This window comes from Myxine glutinosa, chromosome 3 (genome assembly GCF_964187855.1).
Source record: "Myxine glutinosa chromosome 3, kmMyxGlut1.1, whole genome shotgun sequence".
Taxonomy (NCBI): Eukaryota; Metazoa; Chordata; class Myxini; order Myxiniformes; family Myxinidae; genus Myxine; species Myxine glutinosa.
In genome coordinates this window covers 27,888,408-27,913,279 of record NC_136263.1, presented here as the reverse complement: position 1 = coordinate 27,913,279, position 24,872 = coordinate 27,888,408, and the positions used below count along the sequence as shown (strand labels likewise).

Sequence of the window (24,872 nt, the reverse complement as noted above, 5' to 3'; positions counted from 1 at the left end):
GTGAAGTGTTTTGAATCAGGTGGCGGTGAGGTGTTTTGAATTATGTGGAGGTGTTGTGTTTTGAATTACGTGGTAGTGAGGTGTTTTGAATTATGTGGTGGTGAAGTGTTTTAAATTACGTGGTGATGAGGTCTTTTGAATTAAGTGGTGGTGAGGTGTTTTGAATTACATGGTGGAGAGGTGTTTTGAATTACGTGGTGGTGAAGTGTTTTGAATTACGTGATGGTGAGGTATTTTGAATTACGTGGTGATGAGGTGTTTTGAATTACCTGGTGGTAAGGTGTTTTGAAGCACATGGTGAGGTGTTTTGAATTATGTGGTGGTGAGGTGTTTTGAATAACGTGGTAGTGAGGATTTTTTGAATTATGTGGTGCTGAGGTATTTTGAATTACGTGGTGATGAGGTGTTTTGAATTACCTGGTGGTGAGGTGTTTTGAATCATGTGGTGGTGAGGTGTTTTCAATTACGTGGTGGTGAGGTGTTTGTAATTACATGGTGCTGAGGTGTTTTGATGTACGTGGTGGTGAGGTATTTTGAATCATGTGGTTGTGAGGTGTTTTGAATTACGTGGTGGTGAGGTGTTTGTAATTACATGGTGCTGAGGAGTTTTGATGTACGTGGTGGTGAAGTGTTTTGAATTACGTGGTAGTGAGGTGTTTTGAATTATGTGGTGGTGAGGTGTTTTGAATTACGTGGTGATGAGGTGTTTTGAATTAAGTGATGGTGAGGTGTTTTGAATTACATGGTGGTGAGGTATTTTGAATTACGTGGTGATGAGGTGTTTTGAATTACCTGGTGGTGAGGTGTTTTGAATCACATGGTTGTGAAGTGTTTTGAATCTAGTGGTGGTGAGGTGTTTTGAATTACGTGGTGGTGAGGTGTTTCTAATTACATGGGCTGAGGTGTTTTGAATTACATGGTGGTGAAGTGTTTGGAATTATGTGGTGCTGAGGTATTTTGAATTATGTGGTGATGAGGTGTTTTTAATTACCTGGTGGTGAGGTGTTTTGAATCACGTGGTGAGGTGTTTTGAATCACGTGGTGGTGAGGTGTTTGTAATTACATGGTGCTGAGGTGTTTGTAATTACATGGTGCTGAGGTGTTTTGATTTACGTGGTGGTGAGGTATTTTGAATCACGTGGTTGTGAGGTGTTTTGAATTACGTGGTAGTGAGGTGTTTGTAATTACATGGTGCTGAGGTGTTTTGATTTACGTGGTGGTGAAGTGTTTTGAATCAGGTGGTGGTGAGGTGTTTTGAATTATGTGGTGGTGTTGTGTTTTGAATTACGTGGTAGTGAGGTGTTTTGAATTATGTGGTGGTGAAGTGTTTTAAATTACGTGGTGATGAGGTCTTTTGAATTAAGTGGTGGTGAGGTGTTTTGAATTACATGGTGGAGAGGTGTTTTGAATTACGTGGTGGTGAAGTGTTTTGAATTACGTGATGGTTATGTATTTTGAATTACGTGGTGATGAGGTGTTTTGAATTACCTGGTGGTGAGGTGTTTTGAAGCACATGGTGAGGTGTTTTGAATTATGTGGTGGTGAGGTGTTTTGAATAACGTGGTAGTGACGGTTTTTTGAATTATGTGGTGCTGAGGTATTTTGAATTACGTGGTGATGAGGTGTTTTGAATTACCTGGTGGTAAGGTGTATTGAATCACGTGGTGAGGTGTTTTGAATAATTTGGTGGTGAGGTGTTTTCAATTACGTGGTGGTGAGGTGTTTGTAATTACATGGTGCTGAGGTGTTTTGATGTACGTGGTGGTGAGGTATTTTGAATCATGTAGTTGTGAGGTGTTTTGAATTACGTGGTGGTGAGGTGTTTGTAATTACATGGTGCTGAGGTGTTTTGATGTACGTGGTGGTGAAGTGTTTTGAATTACGTGGTAGTGAGGTGTTTTGAATTATGTGGTGGTGAGGTGTTTTGAATTACGTGGTGATGAGGTGTTTTGAATTAAGTGATGGTGAGGTGTTTTGAATTACATGGTGGTGAGGTATTTTGAATTACGTGGTGATGAGGTGTTTTGAATTACCTGGTGGTGAGGTGTTTTGAATCACGTGGTTGTGAAGTGTTTTGAATCAAGTAGTGGTGAGGTGTTTTGAATCACGTGGTGGTGAGGTGTTTTCAATTACGTGGCGATGAGGTGTTTGTAATTGCATGCTGCTGAGGTGTTTTGATTTACGTGGTGGTGAGGTGTTTTGAATCACGTGGTTGTGAGGTGTTTGTAATTACATGGTGCTGAGGTGTTTTGATTTACATGGTGGTGAAGTGTTTTGAATTACGTGGTAGTGAGGTGTTTTAAATTACGTGGTGGTGTGGTGTTTTGAATTACGTGGTAGTGAGGTGTATGTGGTGGTTAGGTGTTTTTAATTTCATGTTTCCTGGATGTCAAGTGTTTTTAATTTCGTGTTTCGTAGCTGTGAGGTGTTTTTAAATGACGTGGTGGTTAGGTGTTTTTAATTACGTGTTTTGTGGCTGTGAGGTGTTTTTAATTACGTGTTTCATGTCTGTGGGGTGTTTTTAATTTCGTGTTTCGTGGCTGTGAGGTGTTTTTAATTTCGTGGGTGAGGTGTTTTTAATTTCGTGGGTGAGGTGTTTTTAATTTCGTGGCTGTGAGGTGTTTTTAATTTCGTGGTGGTGAGGTGTTTTTAATTTTGTGGTGGTGAGGTGTTTTTAATTTCGTGGTTCTTGGCTGTGAGGTGTTTTAATTTTGTGGCTGTGAGGTGTTTTCAATTACGTGTTTCGTGGCTGTGAGATGTTTTTAATTTCGTGTTTGGCTGTGAGGTGTTTTTAATTACGTGTTTCATGGCTGTGAGGTGTTTTTAATTTTGTGGCTGTGAGGTGTTTTTAATTTCGTGGTGGTGAGGTGTTTTGAATTTCGTGTTTCGTGGCTGTGAGGCGTTTTTAATTTCGTAGCTGTGAGGTGTTTTTACTTACGTGTTTCGTGGCAGTGAGGTGTTTTTAATTTCGTGTTTCGTGGCTGTGAGGTGTTTTTACTTTCGTATTTCGTGGCAGGGAGGTGTTTTTAATTTCGTATTTCGTGGCAGGGAGGTGTTTTTAATTTTGTGGTTGTGAGCTGTTTTTATTACGTGTTTTATGGTTTTGAGGTGTTTTTAATTTCGTGTTTATTGGCTGTGAGGTGTTTTTATTATGTGTTTCCTGGCTGTGAGGTTTTTTCAATTTCGTGGTGGTAAGGTGTTTTTAATTTCGTGGCTGAGGTGTTTTTAATTTCGTGTTTCGTGGCTGTGAGGTGTTTTTAATTTCATGCCTGTGAGGTGTTTTTAATTTTGTGCCTGTGAGGCGTTTTTAATTTCGTGGTGGTGAGGTGTTTTTAATTTTGTGGCTGTGAGGTGTTTTTGATTTCGTGTTTCGTGGCTGTGAGGTGTGTTTCAATTTCGTGTTGGTGAGGTGTTTTTAATTTTGTGGCTGTGAGGTGTTTTTAATTTTGTGTTTAGTGGCTGTGAGCTGTTTTTAATTACGTGTTTCGTGGCTGTGACGTGTTTTTAATTTTGTGGCTGTGAGGTGTCTTTAATTTTGTGGCTGTGAAGTGTTTTTATTACGTGTTTTATGGCTGTGAGGTGTTTTTATTCTGTGTTTTATGGCTGTGAGGTTTTTTTAATTTTGTGGCTGTGAGTGTTTTTAATTTTGTGGCTGGGAGGTGTTTTTATTACGTGTTTTATGGCTGTGGGGTGTTTTTATTACGTGTTTTATGGCTGTGAGGTGTTTTTATTCTGTGTTTTATGGCTGTGAGGTTTTTTTAATTTTGTGGCTGTGAGTGTTTTTAATTTTGTGGCTGTGAGGTGTTTTTATTACGTGTTTTATAGCTGTGAGGTGTTTTCAATTTCGTGGTGGTGAGGTGTTTTCAATTTCGTGGCTTTGAGGTGTTTTTATTTTCGTGTTTCGTGGCTGTGAGGTGTTTTTAATTTGTGGTGGTGGTGTTTTTAATTTTGTGGCTGTGAGGGGTATTTAATTTAGTGTTTCGTGGCTGTGAGGTGTTTTTAATTTCGTGTTTCGTGGCTGTGAGGTGTTTTTAATTAGGTGTTTCGTGGCTATGGGGTGTTTTTAATTTTGTGGCTGGGAGGTGTTTTTATTACGTGTTTTATGGCTGTGGGGTGTTTTCAATTTCGTGGTGGTGAGGTGTTTTTAATTTTGTGGCTGTGAGGTGTTTTTAATTTCGTGTTTCCTGGCTGTGAGGTGTTTTCAATTTCATGGTGGTGAGGTGTTTTTTATTTTGTGGCTGTGAGGTGTTTTTAATTTCGTGTTTCGTGGCAGTGAGGTGTTTTTCATTTCGTGTTTCGTGGCTGTGAGGTGTTTTTAATTTCGTGTTTCATGGCTGTGGGGTGTTTTCAATTTCGTGGTGGTGAGGTGTTTTTTATTTTGTGGCTGTGAGGTGTTTTTAATTTCGTGGTGGTGAGGTGTTTGTAATTACATGGTGGTGAAGTGTTTGGAATTATGTGGTGGTGAGGTGTTTCTAATTACATGGGCTGAGGTGTTTTGAATTACATGGTGGTGAAGTGTTTGGAATTATGTGGTGGTGAGGTATTTTGAATTACGTGGTGATGCGGTGTTTTGAATTGCCTGGTGGTGAGGTGTTTTGAATCACGTGGTGAGGTGTTTTGAATTATGTGGTGGTGAGGTGTTTTGAATTACGTGGTAGTGAGGTGTTTTGAATTATGTGGTGCTGAGGTATTTTGAATTATGTGGTGATGAGGTGTTTTTAATTACCTGGTGGTGAGGTGTTTTGAATCACGTGGTGAGGTGTTTTGAATCACGTGGTTGTGAGGTGTTTTGAATTACGTGGTAGTGAGGTGTTTGTAATTACATGGTGCTGAGGTGTTTTGAATTATGTGGTGGTGAGGTGTTTTGAATTACGTGGTGATGAGGTGTTTTGATTTAAGTGATGGTGAGGTGTTTTGAATTACATGGTGGTGAGGTATTTTGAATTACGTGGTGATGAGGTGTTTTGAATTACCTGGTGGTGAGGTGTTTTGAATCACGTGGTTGTGAAGTGTTTTGAATCAAGTGGTGGTGAGGTGTTTTGAATCACGTGGTGGTGAGGTGTTTTCAATTACGTGGCGATGAGGTGTTTGTAATTGCATGCTGCTGAGGTGTTTTGATTTACGTGGTGGTGAGGTGTTTTGAATCACGTGGTTGTGAGGTGTTTGTAATTACATGGTGCTGAGGTGTTTTGATTTACGTGGTGGTGAAGTGTTTTGAATTACGTGGTGTGGTGTTTTGAATTATGTGGTGGTGAGGTGTTTTGAATTATGTGGTGGTTAGGTGTTTTTAATTTCATGTTTCCTGGATGTGAAGTGTTTTTAATTTCGTGTTTCGTAGCTGTGAGGTGTTTTTAAATGACGTGGTGGTTAGGTGTTTTTAATTACGTGTTTTGTGGCTGTGAGGTGTTTTTAATTACGTGTTTCATGTCTGTGGGGTGTTTTTACTTTCGTGTTTCGTGGCTGTGAGGTGTTTTTAATTTCGTGTGTCGTGGCTGTGAGGTGTTTTTAATTTCGTGGTTGAGGTGTTTTTAATTTCGTGGCTGTGAGGTGTTTTTAATTTTGTGGTGGTGAAGTGTTTTTAATTTCGTGGTTCTTGGCTGTGAGGTGTTTTTAATTTCGTGTTTCGTGGCTGTGAGGTGTTTTAATTTTGTGGATGTGAGGTGTTTTCAATTACGTGTTTCGTGGCTGTGAGATGTTTTTAATTTCGTGTTTGGCTGTGAGGTGTTTTTAAGCTCGTGTTTCATGGCTGTGAGGTGTTTTTAATTACGTGTTTCGTGGCTGTGAGGTGTTTTTAAATACGTGTTTCGTGGCTGTGAGGCGTTTTAAATACGTGTTTCGTGGCTGTGAGGCGTTTTAATTACGTGTTTCAAGGCTGTGAGGTGTTTTTAATCACGTGTTTCATGGCCGTGAGGTGTTTTTAATTTTGTGGCTGTGAGGTGTTTTTAATTTCGTGGTGGTGAGGTGTTTTTAATTTCGTAGCTGTGAGGTGTTTTTAATTTCGTAGCTGTGAGGTGTTTTTACTTACATGTTTCGTGGCTGTGAGGTGTTTTTAATTTCGTGTTTCGTGGATGTGGTGTTTTTAATTAAGTGTTTCGTGGCAGTGAGGTGTTTTTAATTTCGTGTTTCGTGGCTGTGAGGTGTTTTTAATTTCATATTTCGTGGCAGGGAGGTGTTTTTAATTTTGTGGTTGTGAGCTGTTTTTATGAAGTGTTTTATGGTTTTGAGGTGTTTTTAATTTCGTGTTTATTGGCTGTGAGGTGTTTTTATTATGTTTCCTGGCTGTGAGGTGTTTTTATTATGTTTCCTGGTTGTGAGGTGTTTTTAATTTCGTGTTTATTGGCTGTGAGGTGTTTTTATTATGTGTTTCCTGGCTGTGAGGTTTTTTCAATTTCGTGGTGGTAAGGTGTTTTTAATTTCGCGGCTGTGAGGTGTTTTTAATTTCGTGTTTCGTGGCTGTGAGGTGTTTTTAATTTCGTGCCTGTGAGGTGTTTTTAATTTTGTGGTGGTGAGGTGTTTTTAATTTTGAGGCTGTGAGGTGTTTTTGATTTCGTGTTTCGTGGCTGTGAGGTGTGTTTCAATTTCGTGTTGGTGAGGTGTTTTTAATTTTGTGGCTGTGAGGTGTTTTTAATTTTGTGTTTAGTGGCTGTGAGCTGTTTTTAATTACGTGTTTCGTGGCTGTGACGTGTTTTTAATTTTGTGGCTGTGAGGTGTCTTTAATTTTGTGGCTGTGAGGTGTTTTTATTACGTGTTTTATGGCTGTGAGGTGTTTTTATTCTGTGTTTTATGGCTGTGAGGTGTTTTTAATTTTGTGGCTGTGAGGTGTTTTTAATTTTGTGGCTGTGAGTGTTTTTAATTTTGTGGCTGTGAGGTGTTTTTATTACGTGTTTTATGGCTGTGAGGTGTTTTTATTCTGTGTTTTATGGCTGTGAGGTGTTTTTAATTTTGTGGCTGTGAGGTGTATTTAATTTAGTGTTTCGTGGCTGTGAGGTGTTTTTAATTTCGTGTTTTGTGGCTGTGAGGTGTTTTTAATTAGGTGTTTCGTGGCTATGGGGTGTTTTTAATTTTGTGGCTGGGAGGTGTTTTTATTACGTGTTTTATGGCTGTGGGGTGTTTTCAATTTCGTGGTGGTGAGGTGTTTTTAATTTTGTGGCTGTGAGGTGTTTTTAATTTCGTGTTTCCTGGCTGTGAGGTGTTTTCAATTTCATGGTGGTGAGGTGTTTTTTATTTTGTGGCTGTGAGGTGTTTTTAATTTCGTGTTTCGTGGCAGTGAGGTGTTTTTAATTTCGTGTTTCGTGGCTGTGAGGTGTTTTTAATTTCGTGTTTCATGGCTGTGGGGTGTTTTCAATTTCGTGGTGGTGAGGTGTTTTTTATTTTGTGGCTGTGAGGTGTTTTTAATTTCGTGGTGGTGAGGTGTTTGTAATTACATGGTGCTGAGGTGTTTTGATTTACGTGGTGGTGAGGTATTTGGAATCAAGTGGTGGTGAGGTGTTTTGAATTACGTGGTGGTGAGGTGTTTCTAATTACATGGGCTGAGGTGTTTTGAATTACATGGTGGTGAAGTGTTTGGAATTATGTGGTGGTGAGGTATTTTGAATTACGTGGTGATGCGGTGTTTTGAATTGCCTGGTGGTGAGGTGTTTTGAATCACGTGGTGAGGTGTTTTGAATTATGTGGTGGTGAGGTGTTTTGAATTACGTGGTAGTGAGGTGTTTTGAATTATGTGGTGCTGAGGTATTTTGAATTATGTGGTGATGAGGTGTTTTTAATTACCTGGTGGTGAGGTGTTTTGAATCACGTGGTGAGGTGTTTTGAATCACGTGGTGAGGTGTTTTGAATCACGTGGTGGTGAGGTGTTTGTAATTACATGGTGCTGAGGTGTTTGTAATTACATGGTGCTGAGGTGTTTTGATTTACGTGGTGGTGAGGTATTTTGAATCACGTGGTTGTGAGGTGTTTTGAATTACGTGGTAGTGAGGTGTTTGTAATTACATGGTGCTGAGGTGTTTCGATTTACGTGGTGGTGAAGTGTTTTGAATCAGGTGGCGGTGAGGTGTTTTGAATTATGTGGAGGTGTTGTGTTTTGAATTACGTGGTAGTGAGGTGTTTTGAATTATGTGGTGGTGAAGTGTTTTAAATTACGTGGTGATGAGGTCTTTTGAATTAAGTGGTGGTGAGGTGTTTTGAATTACATGGTGGAGAGGTGTTTTGAATTACGTGGTGGTGAAGTGTTTTGAATTACGTGATGGTGAGGTATTTTGAATTACGTGGTGATGAGGTGTTTTGAATTACCTGGTGGTAAGGTGTTTTGAAGCACATGGTGAGGTGTTTTGAATTATGTGGTGGTGAGGTGTTTTGAATAACGTGGTAGTGAGGATTTTTTGAATTATGTGGTGCTGAGGTATTTTGAATTACGTGGTGATGAGGTGTTTTGAATTACCTGGTGGTGAGGTGTTTTGAATCATGTGGTGGTGAGGTGTTTTCAATTACGTGGTGGTGAGGTGTTTGTAATTACATGGTGCTGAGGTGTTTTGATGTACGTGGTGGTGAGGTATTTTGAATCATGTGGTTGTGAGGTGTTTTGAATTACGTGGTGGTGAGGTGTTTGTAATTACATGGTGCTGAGGAGTTTTGATGTACGTGGTGGTGAAGTGTTTTGAATTACGTGGTAGTGAGGTGTTTTGAATTATGTGGTGGTGAGGTGTTTTGAATTACGTGGTGATGAGGTGTTTTGAATTAAGTGATGGTGAGGTGTTTTGAATTACATGGTGGTGAGGTATTTTGAATTACGTGGTGATGAGGTGTTTTGAATTACCTGGTGGTGAGGTGTTTTGAATCACATGGTTGTGAAGTGTTTTGAATCTAGTGGTGGTGAGGTGTTTTGAATCACGTGGTGGTGAGGTGTTTTCAATTACGTGGCGATGAGGTATTTGTAATTGCATGCTGCTGAGGTGTTTTGATTTACGTGGTGGTGAGGTATTTTGAATCACGTGGTTGTGAGGTGTTTGTAATTACATGGTGCTGAGGTGTTTTGATTTACGTGGTGGTGAAGTGTTTTGAATCAAGTGGTGGTGAGGTGTTTTGAATTATGTGGTGGTGTGGTGTTTTGAATTACATGGTAGTGAGGTGTTTTGAATTATGTGGTGGTGAAGTGTTTTAAATTACGTGGTGATGAGGTGTTTTGAATTAAGTGGTGGTGAAGTGTTTTGAATTACATGGTGGTGAGGTGTTTTGAATTACGTGGTGGTGAAGTGTTTTGAATTACGTGATGGTGAGGTATTTTGAATTACGTGGGTGATGAGGTGTTTTTGAATTACCTGGTGAGGTGTTTTGAAGCAAATGGTGAGGTGTTTTGAATTATGTGGTGGTGAGGTGTTTTGAATGACGTGGTTGGTTGTGAGGTGTTTTGAATTATGTGGTGCTGAGGTATTTTGAATTACGTGGTTATGAGTTTTGTATTACCTGGTGGTGAGGTGTTTTGAATCACGTGGTGAGGTGTTTTGAATCATGTGGCGGTGAGGTGTTTTCAATTACGTGGTGGTAAGGTGTTTTGAAGCACATGGTGAGGTGTTTTGAATTATGTGGTGGTGAGGTGTTTTGAATAACGTGGTAGTGAGGATTTTTTGAATTATGTGGTGCTGAGGTATTTTGAATTACGTGGTGATGAGGTGTTTTAAATTACCTGGTGGTGAGGTGTTTTGAATCATGTGGTGGTGAGTTGTTTTAAATTATGTGGTGGTGAGGTGTTTTAAATTTTGTGTTGGTGATGTGTTTTAAATTATGTGGTGGTGTGGTGCTTTAAATTACGTGGTGGTGAGGTGTTTTAAATTATGTGGTGGTGAGGTGTTTTAAATTATGTGGTGGTGAGGTGTTTTAAATTATGTGGTGGTGAGGTGTTTTAAATTATGTGGTGGTGAGGTGTTTTAAATTATGTGGTGGTGAGGTGTTTTAAATTACGTGGTGGTGAGGTGTAATCGTCCCAAACTTCCAATCTGCACCTACCCCTCCCCTGTGTGTGTGCTGAGGGGTTCTTTTTTTAATTTTTTTTTTTTCAATTCTGAATCTTCAACCTAAATTGCTTATAAAAATGTAATTTCACAAACACTACAAATAAATTTTTGCAAAACAATTGTTTGTATTATGATTGGTGTAAATCATGACAACACAACTCAGGAACAGTCATTATGCTCAGCTAAAATAAGCCCGTTGCTCAGTGACGACGTTAGTATGTATATATATATATATATATATATATATATATATATATATATATATATATATATATGTGTGTGTGTGTGTATACTGTGTGTGTGTGAGTGTTTTTATGTAACCATTTCGATAGTAATTAAATGAACCCATATGTAACGACACCATCATTTGCAGTGCTGTATTAAGTTGAGATCAAAGTATTCTATGACGTCATATTCTTTGGAGAGGTGTTCAGTAAAGTTCCCCGATCTCTGAAGGAGGTACTCGTAATAGTCTATGAAGCATATCGATGTTTTTTTTTGTTTCCATGTTTCAGTTGTAAATGTAATGATTAATAAAATATAAAAGTGTTTTTTTCATTCAAGCATACTCCTTGTTGAACTTTATTTTCAGCCCGTTAGACTATTGGTATCTCATCGATGTTTTTGAACGGCCCTTATTATTGGTAATTCATGGGGAATCTCGTTTTGTTTTTGCAAAAAAAATTTCCAAATTTTAATGCATTGATGAATAAAAGTCCTCATTTATTCTCTACCACAATGAGCAATGGTCTGAGTATGATCATTTTTTGACGTACAATGCCATACAACCATCAATGTACATACGTTATGGTTTCGTCCCCACACCTCGCAGGTGACATTTGCAGGTAATGATGTGGATGAGGCTCACATCGTAGTTTCACGTCGTTTTACAGCTTTGTAGACATAGTCAGGTTCACTATGTTGTTTCGTTCAAAATCATGGTAGATTAGCAAACCTATACATTTTTGGAAACGTTATTACATGGAAAATCTGAAAATCGATGTTTACATTTGCCAATTCCGACCAATTCGATTCGACCAATCGACCAATTCCATTCGACCAATTCGACCATTCGACCAATCGCTTCGATCGACCATTCGACCAATTCGATTTGCCAATCAATTTGACCGACCTTTGCTTGTGTGGAACGGACTGTGAAAACGATGCGGACTATATTGTCGGATACGACACACAGGACGGTGATGACGAACTCTAAATGGCATATTCTGTAATCGTGTATGTTTGATGCCATTGACTGCCTGTGTATATTTTGTCATTGACTGCCTGTGTAGATGTGAAGTTATACTGACTGCATGTGTATATATGATTTTGCTGACTGCCTGTGTATGTTTGGTGATATGAATTATTGTGACACATTTTGACGTTATTAACTGCCTGTACAAAATGATAACATGTATTTGATTATGCAACTTATCGCGAATATAAAGACAGTATTTTGCAATTCAAAACCTTTGATTCGTGTCTTACCATTCCCCATAGCACTAATTTGATACTTTCATTGGATTCCTTGTCCCTGAAAATATAGGTTTAGTATATTTTTAAAGTTTTTAGGGTAATTAGAGGCAGAAATAGAACAAAATATGTATTTTACAGTGGCCATTTTGAAAATCCAAAATGGCCGCCATACAGGTATCTCTCCAAATGTAAACATTGATTTTTAGTTTCCTTATGCTATAACCTTTCCAAAAATGTATAGGTTTGCTAATCTACCATGATTTTGAACGAAATATAATTTATTGACATCGTGAACCTGACTAACAGTGGAAATCGAGATTTACAACTGGAAAAAAACACAGCTTTGTATAACAGATTTGTACATGTACAGCGGCACGTTACTGGTCTGTACACGATTTTATTAGGCGCCTTTGACGTACTCGTAAATACAATCCATCAGTAAGAAATACACATAATTGCGTTGTTGCCTATGTGGAAAAAGTACACCAAGAATCACGGCCTTCGGTGTGGAAGAGCACACTTTCACGACGTTCCACGACATAAATATCTCCACCACCTCCACCCTCCCAATGGACGAGTCTCCAGAGAGGTCCGAGGAAGGTTCCGAGTAAAAAGGCACGCGCATGCGCAGAGAGCGTGCGACTCGGGCCTTCCGCGCATGGCCCCCCGAGTTCTCTTTCCAATGAAACTTTCCGGGTGCAGATGTTCCGGAGTTTATCTGTACACAAATGTCATTGTTAAAAACGATTCGCTTCCACAATTATCGTGAAGCGGAAAGCAGATTTACACGTTTTGGCCATCGTTCACCGTCCGAGGATCGCCTCACGCGGATGTAGCACGACCGATCGCAGAATGGTCTTTGAATATTAGGAATGGTGGTAATAGCCAAAGGGAGATGCGTGAAGACCCATGTGGTTCATGGGAATTCGAGGAAACAGACCGGGCGCGACGAAGATGCCCGGTGCGGCCAAGCCTCCGCCGAACGGACCGAAGTGCGGCAGGCCAAAGGGTGCGGTCAGGGCCGGAGGCTTCGCGGCGAGCTTGAGACGTTCCAGCTCTGCCTCCTGCAGTCTCTTGGCTTTGGCGCGTCGGTTCTGGAACCAGATCTTCACCTGCAGGCAAAATCCGCGTCATTGCAGCCACTGTGCCCCCATGTGCATTTGATACACTTATTCTTTCTGGCAATTCATCTGTTCAAGAGTGTGTTGTTTTTACTTTTATGTTAAATATGAAACTCTAATCTGACCAAATTACCTAAGCGATGGTGAATGTGAAGCTCATATATGTGCCTCCTTCTTCAATACACCTCACTCTCATTTTCATTATTGTACTTTTCTTCTCTATTCCAAATGCTTTGCCATCATGGTCCACCTTTCCGCATTCTGACAATGTCCATCTCTCTTCTCTTTCCCAAGCGGATAAAGTTTGACTTTCCCAAAACCACTCGACTCCTTGGCTTTGTCAAAGTTATTTTGCAAATGGCCCTTGGACACTTGCATATGTTTACAATCAAATAAACTCTTCTCTGAAAAACCCCCTCTGAAAATGGCTCCATAAGGCATTATACGCAGGAGTTTAAAAATTCCATATATAAAGCAAAACTGACAAAGTAACGATGTGAACAAAACTGCAAAGTCGGTCGAAACGTCACGATATTATTATCAATTCATTGTTGCCTCATACATTATATTGATTACACACAGACACAGACACACACACACACACACACACACACACACACACACACACACACACACACACACAGAGCTCCACAGACACATACACACAGAGCCACACACACACACACACACACACAGAGCCACACACACACATACACACACCCACAGAGCCCCACAGACACACACACAGAGCCCCACAGACACACACAAACACACACACACAGAGCCCCACAAACACACACACAGAGCCACACACACACCGAGCCACACACACACACACACACACACACACACACACAGAGCCCCACACACACACACCCACAGAGCCCCACAGACACACACACAGAGCCACACACAGAGCCACACACACACAGCCCCACAGAGCCCCACAAACACACACACACAGAGCCCCACAAACACACACACAGAGCCACACACACACACACACAGAGCCACACACACACACACAGAGCCACACACACACAGAGCCATACACACACACACACACACACACACACACACACACACACACACACACACACACAGAGCCCCACAGACACACACAGAGCCACACACAGAGCCATACACACACAGAGCCATACACACACAGAGCCACACACACACAGAGCCACACACACACAGAGCCACACACACACAGAGCCACACACACACATACACACACACACACGCACACACACACACGCACACACACACACAGACACACACACACACACACACACACACACACATATCCCCACAGACACACAATAAGATGGAGTGTGTATGTGTCAGTTTTGCATCTCCTCCCAAACTATTGATCACTCAAAACTGAAAATGCCACCATATTGATGACCAAGGGCCCAGGCAATGCAGACACAAATATTTTTTAGTTTGGACAAAACATTTTCATAATTCACATCGATAAATGTCCAGATAAAGCAAGCATGATCTATGCTTCACATGGCCTTACCTATTCAGCATCCCAACAATATTTCACAAATGTAAACAATTAATCACCCAAATGGTTATTTTTTGAGTGGAATCATTTTGGTGGTGGCCGTGCCTCGACGATCCCAAACAGTGGAATATCAATGAAATGCTTCCTGTTTCCCCATTCTTAGAATTCCAAAACAAAATATACAACTACAAACTAGAGAGTTCATACAACAACTTGCCCAGCACAGTCTTGAGAAAAAAAATGGCATGGGCGGGGTCTTCTGTGAGCAGCAAATTTGATTGGTCGAGATATAAAATGCTGTCCTGTTTAATATCAAGGTCCTGCTAAATGAAAGGTTTTTGAAAGTACCAAAAAGACCATTTGTTTTCTAGTGTTCAAGCATATAATTCAATTTAAATAAAATATAGATTTTTTTAAAGGTTGTGGGAAAAAAGTTTTTGGGAAGTTTACCACCATTTATGCAGCGTCTTCTACACCACCTTATCTAACATGTTACATTAGTTATTCATGCCTGTTTTTTGTCTTTTATGACGTCATTAAAAAAAATACGTTTCCTGTTTGGAATGATTTTCAATTTTGTTTGACTGGCAGACAGACAGACAGACAGACAGAGTAAAAAAAATTTATCTCACTCCTCTGTGAATGCACGATTGGGACGAATGCAGAGACAAATTTTTTTTTTTTGTATAACATTCAAATGAAATTAAGTTATTCGTCGATCATAAACCGACATTTGTAGGCAGACCGACAGACAGACAAAGTGAACCATTAGCTTTAGCCCACATTTAACTTGGTGTGCATGGGGTAACGACACAACAAAAAGTGGGCCTGCGCGTTATGGGCCGGCTAGTTCATATTAAAGTCTTACTTTCTGACTATACATTGTTAGGGTTTGTCCAAGTAAAGTCGTACATGCTTCCTGCAATGAGGTACACTTGAAGTACCACGTGACTGTGACCTTTGTAACGTGTTCAGGACGTGTGTGTGTGCGTGTGTAATGACAATGCAGAACATTCTTTTTTATATTTGTGAGCAGTCATCGAATGTAGGAAAACTTGCATATGCCAGAGATAGTCTCTCAACACACTTTCCATGGAAAATGTATTCTTTTCATGACGTCATATTTCCACGGTGTGCTGAACAAAATGTTAATGTTGTGCTCAATGAGACGTTTGTGCAGAAATTTACCTGATGATTCTCCTCATAAAGTCAAGGCTCATGGAAGATTACTTGACTATTTACAGGCATAGACTCCGAGGGCCTTTCACTCACTCACCGCAGGTAGGTAGGTGGTCTATCTGTCTTCTATCGACTCTTCTCCGGCCTTGCCCCCCCAGCTCTCTCTGGGCTCTGTCCCCCAAATATTCCTACAGGTCGCACAAGATCTGCCTGCAACCCTCTCATGGTTAAACTGCCGAAATCAAGACTCTCTTTTCACCTTCACTCTTTCATTCCCCTTTACTCCCACCTCTGGAACAAACTCCCTCACTCTCTTCAATCCCACTCCTCCCTCCAGGTCTTTAAAACAGCTGTTCACCACCATCTCTTATCTTCCCCAATCCAAAACCTTGATCTTTTCTACCCCCGCTAATTCACCCCAGATGCACTTTTTTGAAATACCAACTTCTTTCCTGAAAGTCCTTGGTGTCCTTGTGTTTTATACCTCTCCCACCCCCCTCCCCCCTTCCCGTGCCTCCTCCCCCCAAGCCTTCTCCCTCCCACAGATCTCCTGATGTCCCTGTTCTCAAATATTGTACTTGTGTGCTTCCCTCTCTCCATCTTGTCTCCCGCTCCCTTTATCTTATGTTTTGTGTCAGTTTGTCTTTTTGTGTGATTAATGTTAGCTCTTACACGAGCCTCGATCTTGTATACAAAAAAGAAAGAAAAAAAAAGGCATTACTTACTTTAAATGGCAAACTCTGTTTATGCAATTAATTGTGTCTGCTTTAAGGGCTTTCTACATACTACAATTGCCTGGGTTTTGCGTGACATCCATTTATAAAACGAAATATGAGAAAGGAAAAGGAAGGAGCATTGGAGAGGAAATGGAGGAGTTGTTGAGGATAGGTGATAGGAGTAAGGAGAAAGCACGGAGGAGGACGTGATGTATGGAACATATGTGGGGAGGAGGAGCATGGAGACTATAGACTCCAGAGCCTAAAACACACCAAACAATTTCTTCCAACGTGACAACTTGATGGCAGTGGGATAATCGTAGTAAATCTGTGGAAAGTTGCAACAGCTACGATACACACTCCAGACCATAGCGACCAACGCCAAAGAAACGACCGTTGTGGGTACCACCACATAAACCAAGATGGCAAAAAATTGCATATGTCAGATTTGGTTCCGCTGGTGCACGTAAAAAGTACAGTAGCAGGACAAGAACAAAATGGCAAAACATCTCCGGAAGAAGGGTCTCACAATTTAAACTTTTGCTAGTGTGGCGGAGGAGATGTCGTCGGAGTAACAAGTGGAAGCTGTGGATCCGGAAGTGGCTTTTGCGGTACCTATGAAGGCGTTGGTTTTAGAAATGTGCATAAACTTTTACCATGACATCATCCAAAGCAGGTTTTCCTGCCTTAGGTGAATCAGCTAATCTTTATGTTATTTAGTCCAGAAGTTCAACAGTTGGTTCAGGAAGAAGGCGTGAGCCAGTGCTGCTCTCTGATTGGCGCAGTAGGAGCACATTCATTCTGTCGCGTCGTGAGAGCATCAGACCAATGGACGAATAGCAACTATGGTCAATCGAGATTGAACACGGTCCAATCGATCCCATGGGCACGCCTCACATGACGCGACAACTTTTCATGACCAGCTATCCATATCAATCGATTTTCTATGACAAGACCATTGAGTTGTTTCACATCAGAAGAAATGGGTCAGTGTGGCTTACGCTTTCATCAAACATTCCGCCATGTTGTGTAAATATGTCGATGACCCATTATGGGGATGTCTACATATATATATATATATATGTACATACACTACCGGCCAAAAGGTTTTAGAACACCTCAATTTTTCCAGTTTTTACGGAAAATTAAGCAATTCAAGTCCAGTGAATAACCTGAAATGTTACAAAGGTAAGCAGTAAACTGCTCGAGGTTAAAAAAAAAGTTTAGGTTCGCAAAAATGGGAAAATAAAGCCAAGGTGTCAGTGAGTACAGTTTCCTACTCCATCAAAAGGCACTTGGAAACTGGAGGAAATTCTGACAGGAAGAGGTCTGGCAGACCCAAAGCCACAACAGAATCAGAAGACAAGTTTCTGAGAGTCAACAGCTTGCATGATAGGCGGCTCACAGGACAACAGCTTCAAGCACATCGTAACACTGGTCGAGGTAAGCAAGTCTCAGTTTCAACTGTGAAGAGAAGACTTTGAGCTGCAGGTTTGACAGGTCGAATGGCAGTAAGAAAGCCATTGCTAAGATGGCAAAATAAGAAAAAGAGGCTTGCCTGGGCCATGAAGCACCGTCAGTGGACTACTGAAGACTGGAAGTAGGTCTTATGGACCGATGAATCAAAATTTGAAATCTTTGGTTCATCACGCAGGGTTTTTGTACGTCATCGAGTAGGTGAAAGGATGGTTCCTCAGTGTGTGACACCAACTGTCAAACATGGAGGAGGAAGCGTGATGGTCTGGGACTCTTTTGCTGGATCCAGGGTCAGCGACCTGCACAGAGTGACTGGCACCCTGAACCAAAAGGGCGACCACAGCATTTTGCAGCGTCATGCAATACCCTCTGGTATATTCCCTGTTGGTCAGGGGTTCATCCTACAGCAAGATAATGACCCTAACCACACCTCCAGGCTATGTCAAAACTACATTCGAATAAAAGAACAAGACGGTAGGCTTCAAATCATGGAATGGCCAGCACAGTCTCCAGACTTAAACCCCATCGAGCTGGTTTGGGATGAACTGGACAGAAGGGTGAAAGCAAAGCAACCTACAAGTGCAACACGTTTGTGGGAACTTCTGCAACAGTGTTGGGAAGAACTTCCCGAACAATATTTGATTTCCATTGCAGAAAGAATGCCACGAGTGTGTTCGGCGGTTATATCTGCAAAAGGTGGCTACTTTGCTGAGTCAAAAATTTAAATTAAATTTTGTTAAACAAAATGATTCTATGATTTCTTTTTTATCTCCAATTGTTTATTTGTTCTGTGCTTAATGTCAGAGTACATTGAGACATTAAACTGCATAAATTTCAATAAAAACTGGAAAAATCGAGGTGTTCTAAAACTTTTGACTGGTCGTGTATATATATATATATATATATTTGTATGTATGTATGTGTATATGTATGTATGTATGTATATATATATGTATGCATGTGTATGTGTGTGTATATATATATATATATTTGTATGTATGTATGTATATATATAGATATATATTTAGCACCATACATCTAACTTCAACTTCAATAACCTTGTAATTATTTTATTTTACATAAAGTATATTTTATTGTTGAAAAGTTACAACTGACACTGTTCCATGGGTTTTAGAGTCTGATCTGATTCCCTACAACAACAGCTAAGGGTGACAAGGTGACGCATGAGTTGGTCATAACACCACGCGTGCAAAGCGAAAAGCGGGGTTAAGCAGTTTGGTTATCTTTTTCTGTCTACAAACGTGAATTTATGATCGAGGAACACAAGATTTCAATTGAATGTTATATTTTGAACACGAATCAGAACATGAATTGGAAAACGAACCGGTAGTTTAGCGGTACTTTGGCTCTGAATTCGTTCTGATTGCACACGTGCAGAGAGGAGTGAAATAATTTTTTACTCTCTACCTTTGTGACGGTCAAACAAGATTGAAAATCATTCCAAACAGGAAACTCAATGGTTTTAGCGATGTTATCAAGGACACAAACAACAGGCATGAAGAACTAATGTAACAGGTTAAATAAGGTGGGGTAAAAGACGCTGCGTCAACGGTGGTAAACTTCCGGGAAAAAAATTTTCAACCTTTAAAATCTCTTTTATTTCAATTTAATCAAATACGTGAACACTGTAGAACACAAATCGCATTCTGGCACTTTCAAAACCCTTCCATTTAGCGGTACTGGGACAAAATATTACGGCATTTTACATCATCACGACCAATAAAATTTGCTGCTTGTAACCCCGGCCCGTGGCCTTGTTTCTGAAGACCGCACGAAGTATGATGTTCGATGAACTCTCTAGTTTAAACTCGTGCAGGGATGTATATTTTATAAAGTAGTAAATACCCACATACATTTTATGCTTGCATCGAATGGGTCAAACATCTTTAATTCCAAGGCAAATGCCATTGGACAAATGTTATTGTAACGACGTTCAAGTACCGAGTCAAGTTCAGGGAAGGTCCTGGAACAGTAGCTGATGTAGGAACGATACTTTCCCATATGAAATTAAGGCAACTTATCCTTGACCTCGTCAGAGGATAATAATCCGAAGTGCATATTCAAACGTGCACATGTGATCCGTTAAAACGAGTGACGTCACATGGTGCTTTCAATTGAAGGAAATAAAATTATTCGACACATGAACTAAACATCTCCTAAAACGAACCCAAGTGTGGAGATAGCGGCAAACAAAAACAACTTCAACAACACACACAAATACATGCACACACACACACACACACACACACACACACACATACAAACACACTTTTTTTTTTGTATACAGAATCGAGGCTCGTGAAAGACCTAACATTTATCACACAAAAAATCAAACAGACAAACAAAATATATAAAAAGAGGGAGTGGTAGACAAGACGGGGAGAGAAGGGGAAGCACACAAACACAACATTTGAGAGCAGGGACATCGGGAGATGTGTTGGGGGGAGGAGGTGTGGGAAGGGGGAGGGGGTGGGACAATACACACACATACACATATACACACACATACACACATACACATGTACAAACATACACATTCCGCCTTTGGAAACCCGCATATGGAGATAACAACCAACGACACACACACACAATAACAATCTACCATATAATTATAAAACAATGGTGGTTTGTGTGTTTGCACAGATGTCTGTCCCCCTTCACAAAGGTAGGTTTTAAAGGCAAATCTTTAAACACGAATGTGGTGTGTTCATTACCGTCTATTTTTGAGGATAAAACAAACTTGAAAAATATTTTCAATTAAAAAGCAATTATGTCTCTTATATTGGAATTGCAGATGGTGGCTTATAAACCGAGCCCCAAGGACGTGTACAGAAGTGTTAAAAAAAACAATAAATACAAGGCGCGGGTACGTGAAATTCGCTGCACATGATGTGCAACATGTGCAGAGTAAACAGAGTGTTCATTTATGGCCGCAGGATGTCTAATAAATAAAGAAGATGGCACTAGGCACACCTGCACACCTGGCACTAGGCCGAGGCTTCAGTCCTTGGCACGCTCACGCGGCTGCACCGTCGAATAAACTGTTTTAACCGGTATTTTTTTTATGGGATTTTATAATATCTATCACAACGGAAACCCGTGAAATCATTGGTGCGATATATTTGCTTACTCGACGTGTTGAACAAAACGGATATTAAAAATTATAAGTTTTTATGAAGGTGACTAAATCTCGAAGGGTGATCCTATTGGAAAATGCTTCTTGGGCTGAAGTTAGGAATTAATGCTGCACACACAATGTGCACACCTTTGTACAGCACCGCGAGGGCAATCGACTCTCGACACCGCAACATAATTTACACCAAAAAGCGTTGAAAGTGCAAGTGAGCAAACTCAGTTAGGTTTTATATGGTGTAATACTTCCGGGTTTACAGATATTAAATATATGTGGAGCCGCGTTCTACTCCACGTCACCTGCGTTCTACTCCACGTCACCCGCGTTCTAATCCACGTCACCGGCGTTCTACTCCACGTCACCCGCGATCTAATCCACGTCACCCGCGTTCTACTCCACGTCACCCGCGTTCTAATCCACGTCACCCGCGTTCTAATCCACGTCACCCGCGTTCTACTCCACGTCACCCGCGTTCTACTCCACGTCACCCGCGTTCTACTCCACGTCACCCGCGTTCTACTCCACGTCACCCGCGTTCTAATCCAAGTCACCCGCGTTCTACTCCACGTCACCCGCGTTCTAATCCACGTCACCCGCGTTCTACTCCACGTCACCCGCGTTCTACTCCACGTCACCCGCGTTCTACTCCACGTCACCCGCGTTCTACTCCACGTCACCCGCGTTCTACTCCACGTCACCCGCGTTCTACTCCACGTCACCCGCGTTCTACTCCACGTCACCCGCGTTCTACTCCACGTCACCCGCGTTCTACTCCACGTCACCCGCGTTCTACTCCACGTCACCCGCGTTCTACTCCACGTCACCCGCGTTCTACTCCACGTCACCCGCGTTCTACTCCACGTCACCCGCGTTCTAATCCACGTCACCGGCGTTCTAATCCATGTCACCCGCGTTCTACTCCACGTCACCCGCGTTCTACTCCACGTCACCCGCGTTCTACTCCACGTCACCCGCGTTCTACTCCACGTCACCCGCGTTCTACTCCACGTCACCCGCGTTCTACTCCACGTCACCCGCGTTCTACTCCACGTCACCCGCGTTCTACTCCACGTCACCCGCGTTCTACTCCACGTCACCCGCGTTCTACTCCACGTCACCCGCGTTCTACTCCACGTCACCCGCGTTCTACTCCACGTCACCCGCGTTCTACTCCACGTCACCCGCGTTCTACTCCACGTCACCCGCGTTCTACTCCACGTCACCCGCGTTCTACTCCACGTCACCCGCGTTCTACTCCACGTCACCCGCGTTCTACTCCACGTCACCCGCGTTCTACTCCACGTCACCCGCGTTCTACTCCACGTCACCCGCGTTCTACTCCACGTCACCCGCGTTCTACTCCATGTCACCCGCGTTCTACTCCACGTCACCCGCGTTCTACTCCACGTCACCCGCGTTCTACTCCACGTCACCGGCGTTCTACTCCACGTCACCGGCGTTCTACTCCATGTCACCCGCGTTCTACTCCACGTCACCCGCGTTCTACTCCACGTCACCCGCGTTCTACTCCACGTCACCCACGTTCTAGTCCAGGTCAGCCACGTTCTACTCCACGTCACCCGTGTTCTACTCCACGGCGCCCATGTTCTACTCCACGTCACCCGCGTTCTACTCCATGTCACCCGCGTTCTACTCCACGTCACCCGCGTTCTACTCCACGGCACCCGCGTTCTAGTCCAGGTCAGCCATGTTCTACTCCACGTCACCCGTGTTATACTCCACGGCGCCCATGTTCTACTCAATGTCATTTGCATTACACCCCATGTCACCCACGTTATAGTCCACAAGAGCCATGTTATACCCATATCCTGTTATACTTCATGCCAGTCATGCTCTACTCCAGGCAGTGCCTGCTCTCCAATGGTGCCGATTGCACCTTCCCACCAGGCCCACAACTAAAAGGGGCGCATCGTGACGAGGATTTGTTTGAGTGTACACATCGCAATACTTTTCAATAAAGAATATGTATAAAACTTAGTGGGATCAGCAAATGGCAGCTGCTTTCATCTCCTGTTTTATTTATATTTTTAATTTGTTATTTATTTTATGTAAACTTGTGTATAATATGTCCTGCTACCCTTGAGTAGTATTGCTGGTACCCTAGGGGCAGTTACCTCTAACTGCAATTTAAACGTGTAAATATTGTAAATAAAAGGTATATACAGCTGTGTGCTGTGTTAGAGACAACTTCTGTGTCGATCTCCTGTCTTTTGCAATGGTTACCCAAATGACGCCCCACAAGTTTGTTTGGCGCCAGACGCAAAAAAGGTTAATCGAGCCCTTGTACCAGGTGACATGGGTTATGCTCCACGTCACTCGTGTTATACTCCACGTCACCCTCGTTATACTCCACTTCACCTGCGTTATACTCCACGTCACCGGCGTTCTACTCCACGTCACCCGGGTTCTACCCCACGTCACCCGGGTTCTACTCCACGTCACCCGCGTTCTACTCCGCGTCACCCGCGTTCTACTCCACGTCACCCGCGTTCTACTCCGCGTCACCCGCGTTCTACTCCACGTCACCCGCGTTCTACTCCACGTCACCCGCGTTCTACTCCACGTCACCCGCGTTCTACTCCACGTCACCCGCGTTCTACTCCACGTCACCCGCGTTCTACTCCACGTCACCCGCGTTCTACTCCACGTCACCCGCGTTCTACTCCACGTCACCCGCGTTCTACTCCACGTCACCCGCGGTCTACTCCACGTCACCCACGTTCTACTCCACGTCACCCTTGTTATACTCCACATCAACCTCGTTATACTCCACGTCTCCCGCGTTATACTCAGTCACCCACATTATACTCCACGTCACCCTTGTTATACTCCACATCACTCGCTTTATACTCCACGTCACTTGCGTTATACTCCAAGTCGGCCACGTCATACTCCACGTCACCCGCGTTATACCCCACATGACCAATGTTCTGCTTCACTTGAGTCGTATTGTAGTCCAGGTGAGCCATGGAATGCATGAACGGATTTGAAGCACATCTATAAATCCACCAGAAGTGTCAGTTTGACTGATTGTTCTTTGAAGGATTATACAGTACAAGCATCAACAATACGGTGCTTGGTAGTATAACACACATTAAGCTTGTTAGTTGAAGTGCCACACATATAATGCAGTTAAGCTTGTAAAATACCATCACTCATAATAATAACTATCATGTCACCAGAAACACCTGATGCATTTCCACGCCTTACCTGGAAAGCTGACACAATCCCCCATCTCAAGAGACCATTGTGAGATATCTGTAATTGTTTTTAAAATTCAAACTTAAAGTAACAGGAAATGTTTGATGAGTTAATTTGGAAAATGATTTTCTGGGCAACTGGCATAGGTTAGTGAAGATGTTATTATCAGCAGCTGATCTTAATTTGGTTGAATCTGATTCTCAAGTTCAAGTGGAGTAAATTGGGCGATCGAAGTGCAGAAGTTAGAGTGGAGTTTGACATTCAAATGACCGTTATCGTGGCCATACCTGTGTTTCTGTGAGGTTGAGTGAAGTCGAGAACTCGGCTCGCTCAGCAATCGATAGATATTGCTTCTGCCGAAACTTTCTTTCCAGTGCCAGCAGCTGTGACGTCGTAAAAGGCGTCCGTGGCTTGCGAGTCGCCTTGTGCTTGCGTAACGTGCAGGATGGCGGACTCGGACCGGGACCTGCAATGACACAAAATTTGACACCATCAACAGGGATTAGAAGCGCGCGGATCGACCCAAATGGGCCTCGTACAGCAAATCTGGAGCACTGAGACCACCAGTAACCGCACTCCACTGAAATTCCCTTATGGAATGTGATCCTTTCGAGCGAAGCCCCTTTTGCCACCCCTACCCAAGTATATAAAGAATGACGCCCAAGCAGCACCATACACATGCAATGCAGATGACCACAGCATCCAGCCACATTGCCCCAGAAGGCTTTCCTTCAATTTGTCTTGGGAACTTTACATGAAAGGCCAAATGAATTGGACTGGAGTGTATGTTAACTAACTCATTTACAAACCAGGGCGCTGTGTGTGTGTGATGTGGGAAACCGAACATCAAGCCATATATCCCAGATGTTTTTGTTCATTGCCTACTAATGTTCTTCTGATCCATGTGTAAGTGCGTTGATATTTACCAAGGTGTTTGATGTTTATCCTGCATAAGATTTCTACTTTATATGCAGGATCCCACACAAGCCTCAGATCAATGTTCAA

General features: G+C 42.2%; 1 protein-coding gene across 1 annotated transcript in view; it reads right to left on the bottom strand.

Annotated features, from left to right (window-relative positions):
* Positions 1–10,706: 10,706 nt before the first annotated feature.
* Positions 10,707–24,872, bottom strand: part of LOC144891279 (homeobox protein MSX-1-like) — a 60,853-nt gene continuing 46,687 nt past the window's right edge. Inside the window, exons 2-3 of the mRNA XM_078773788.1 lie at positions 24,155–24,333; positions 10,707–12,595 (exon numbers count right to left, since the gene is read on the bottom strand). Coding sequence (XP_078629914.1) covers positions 12,350–12,595; positions 24,155–24,333 — 425 coding nt within the window. The 3' untranslated portion in view covers positions 10,707–12,349. The remainder of the gene's footprint in view (positions 12,596–24,154; positions 24,334–24,872) is intronic.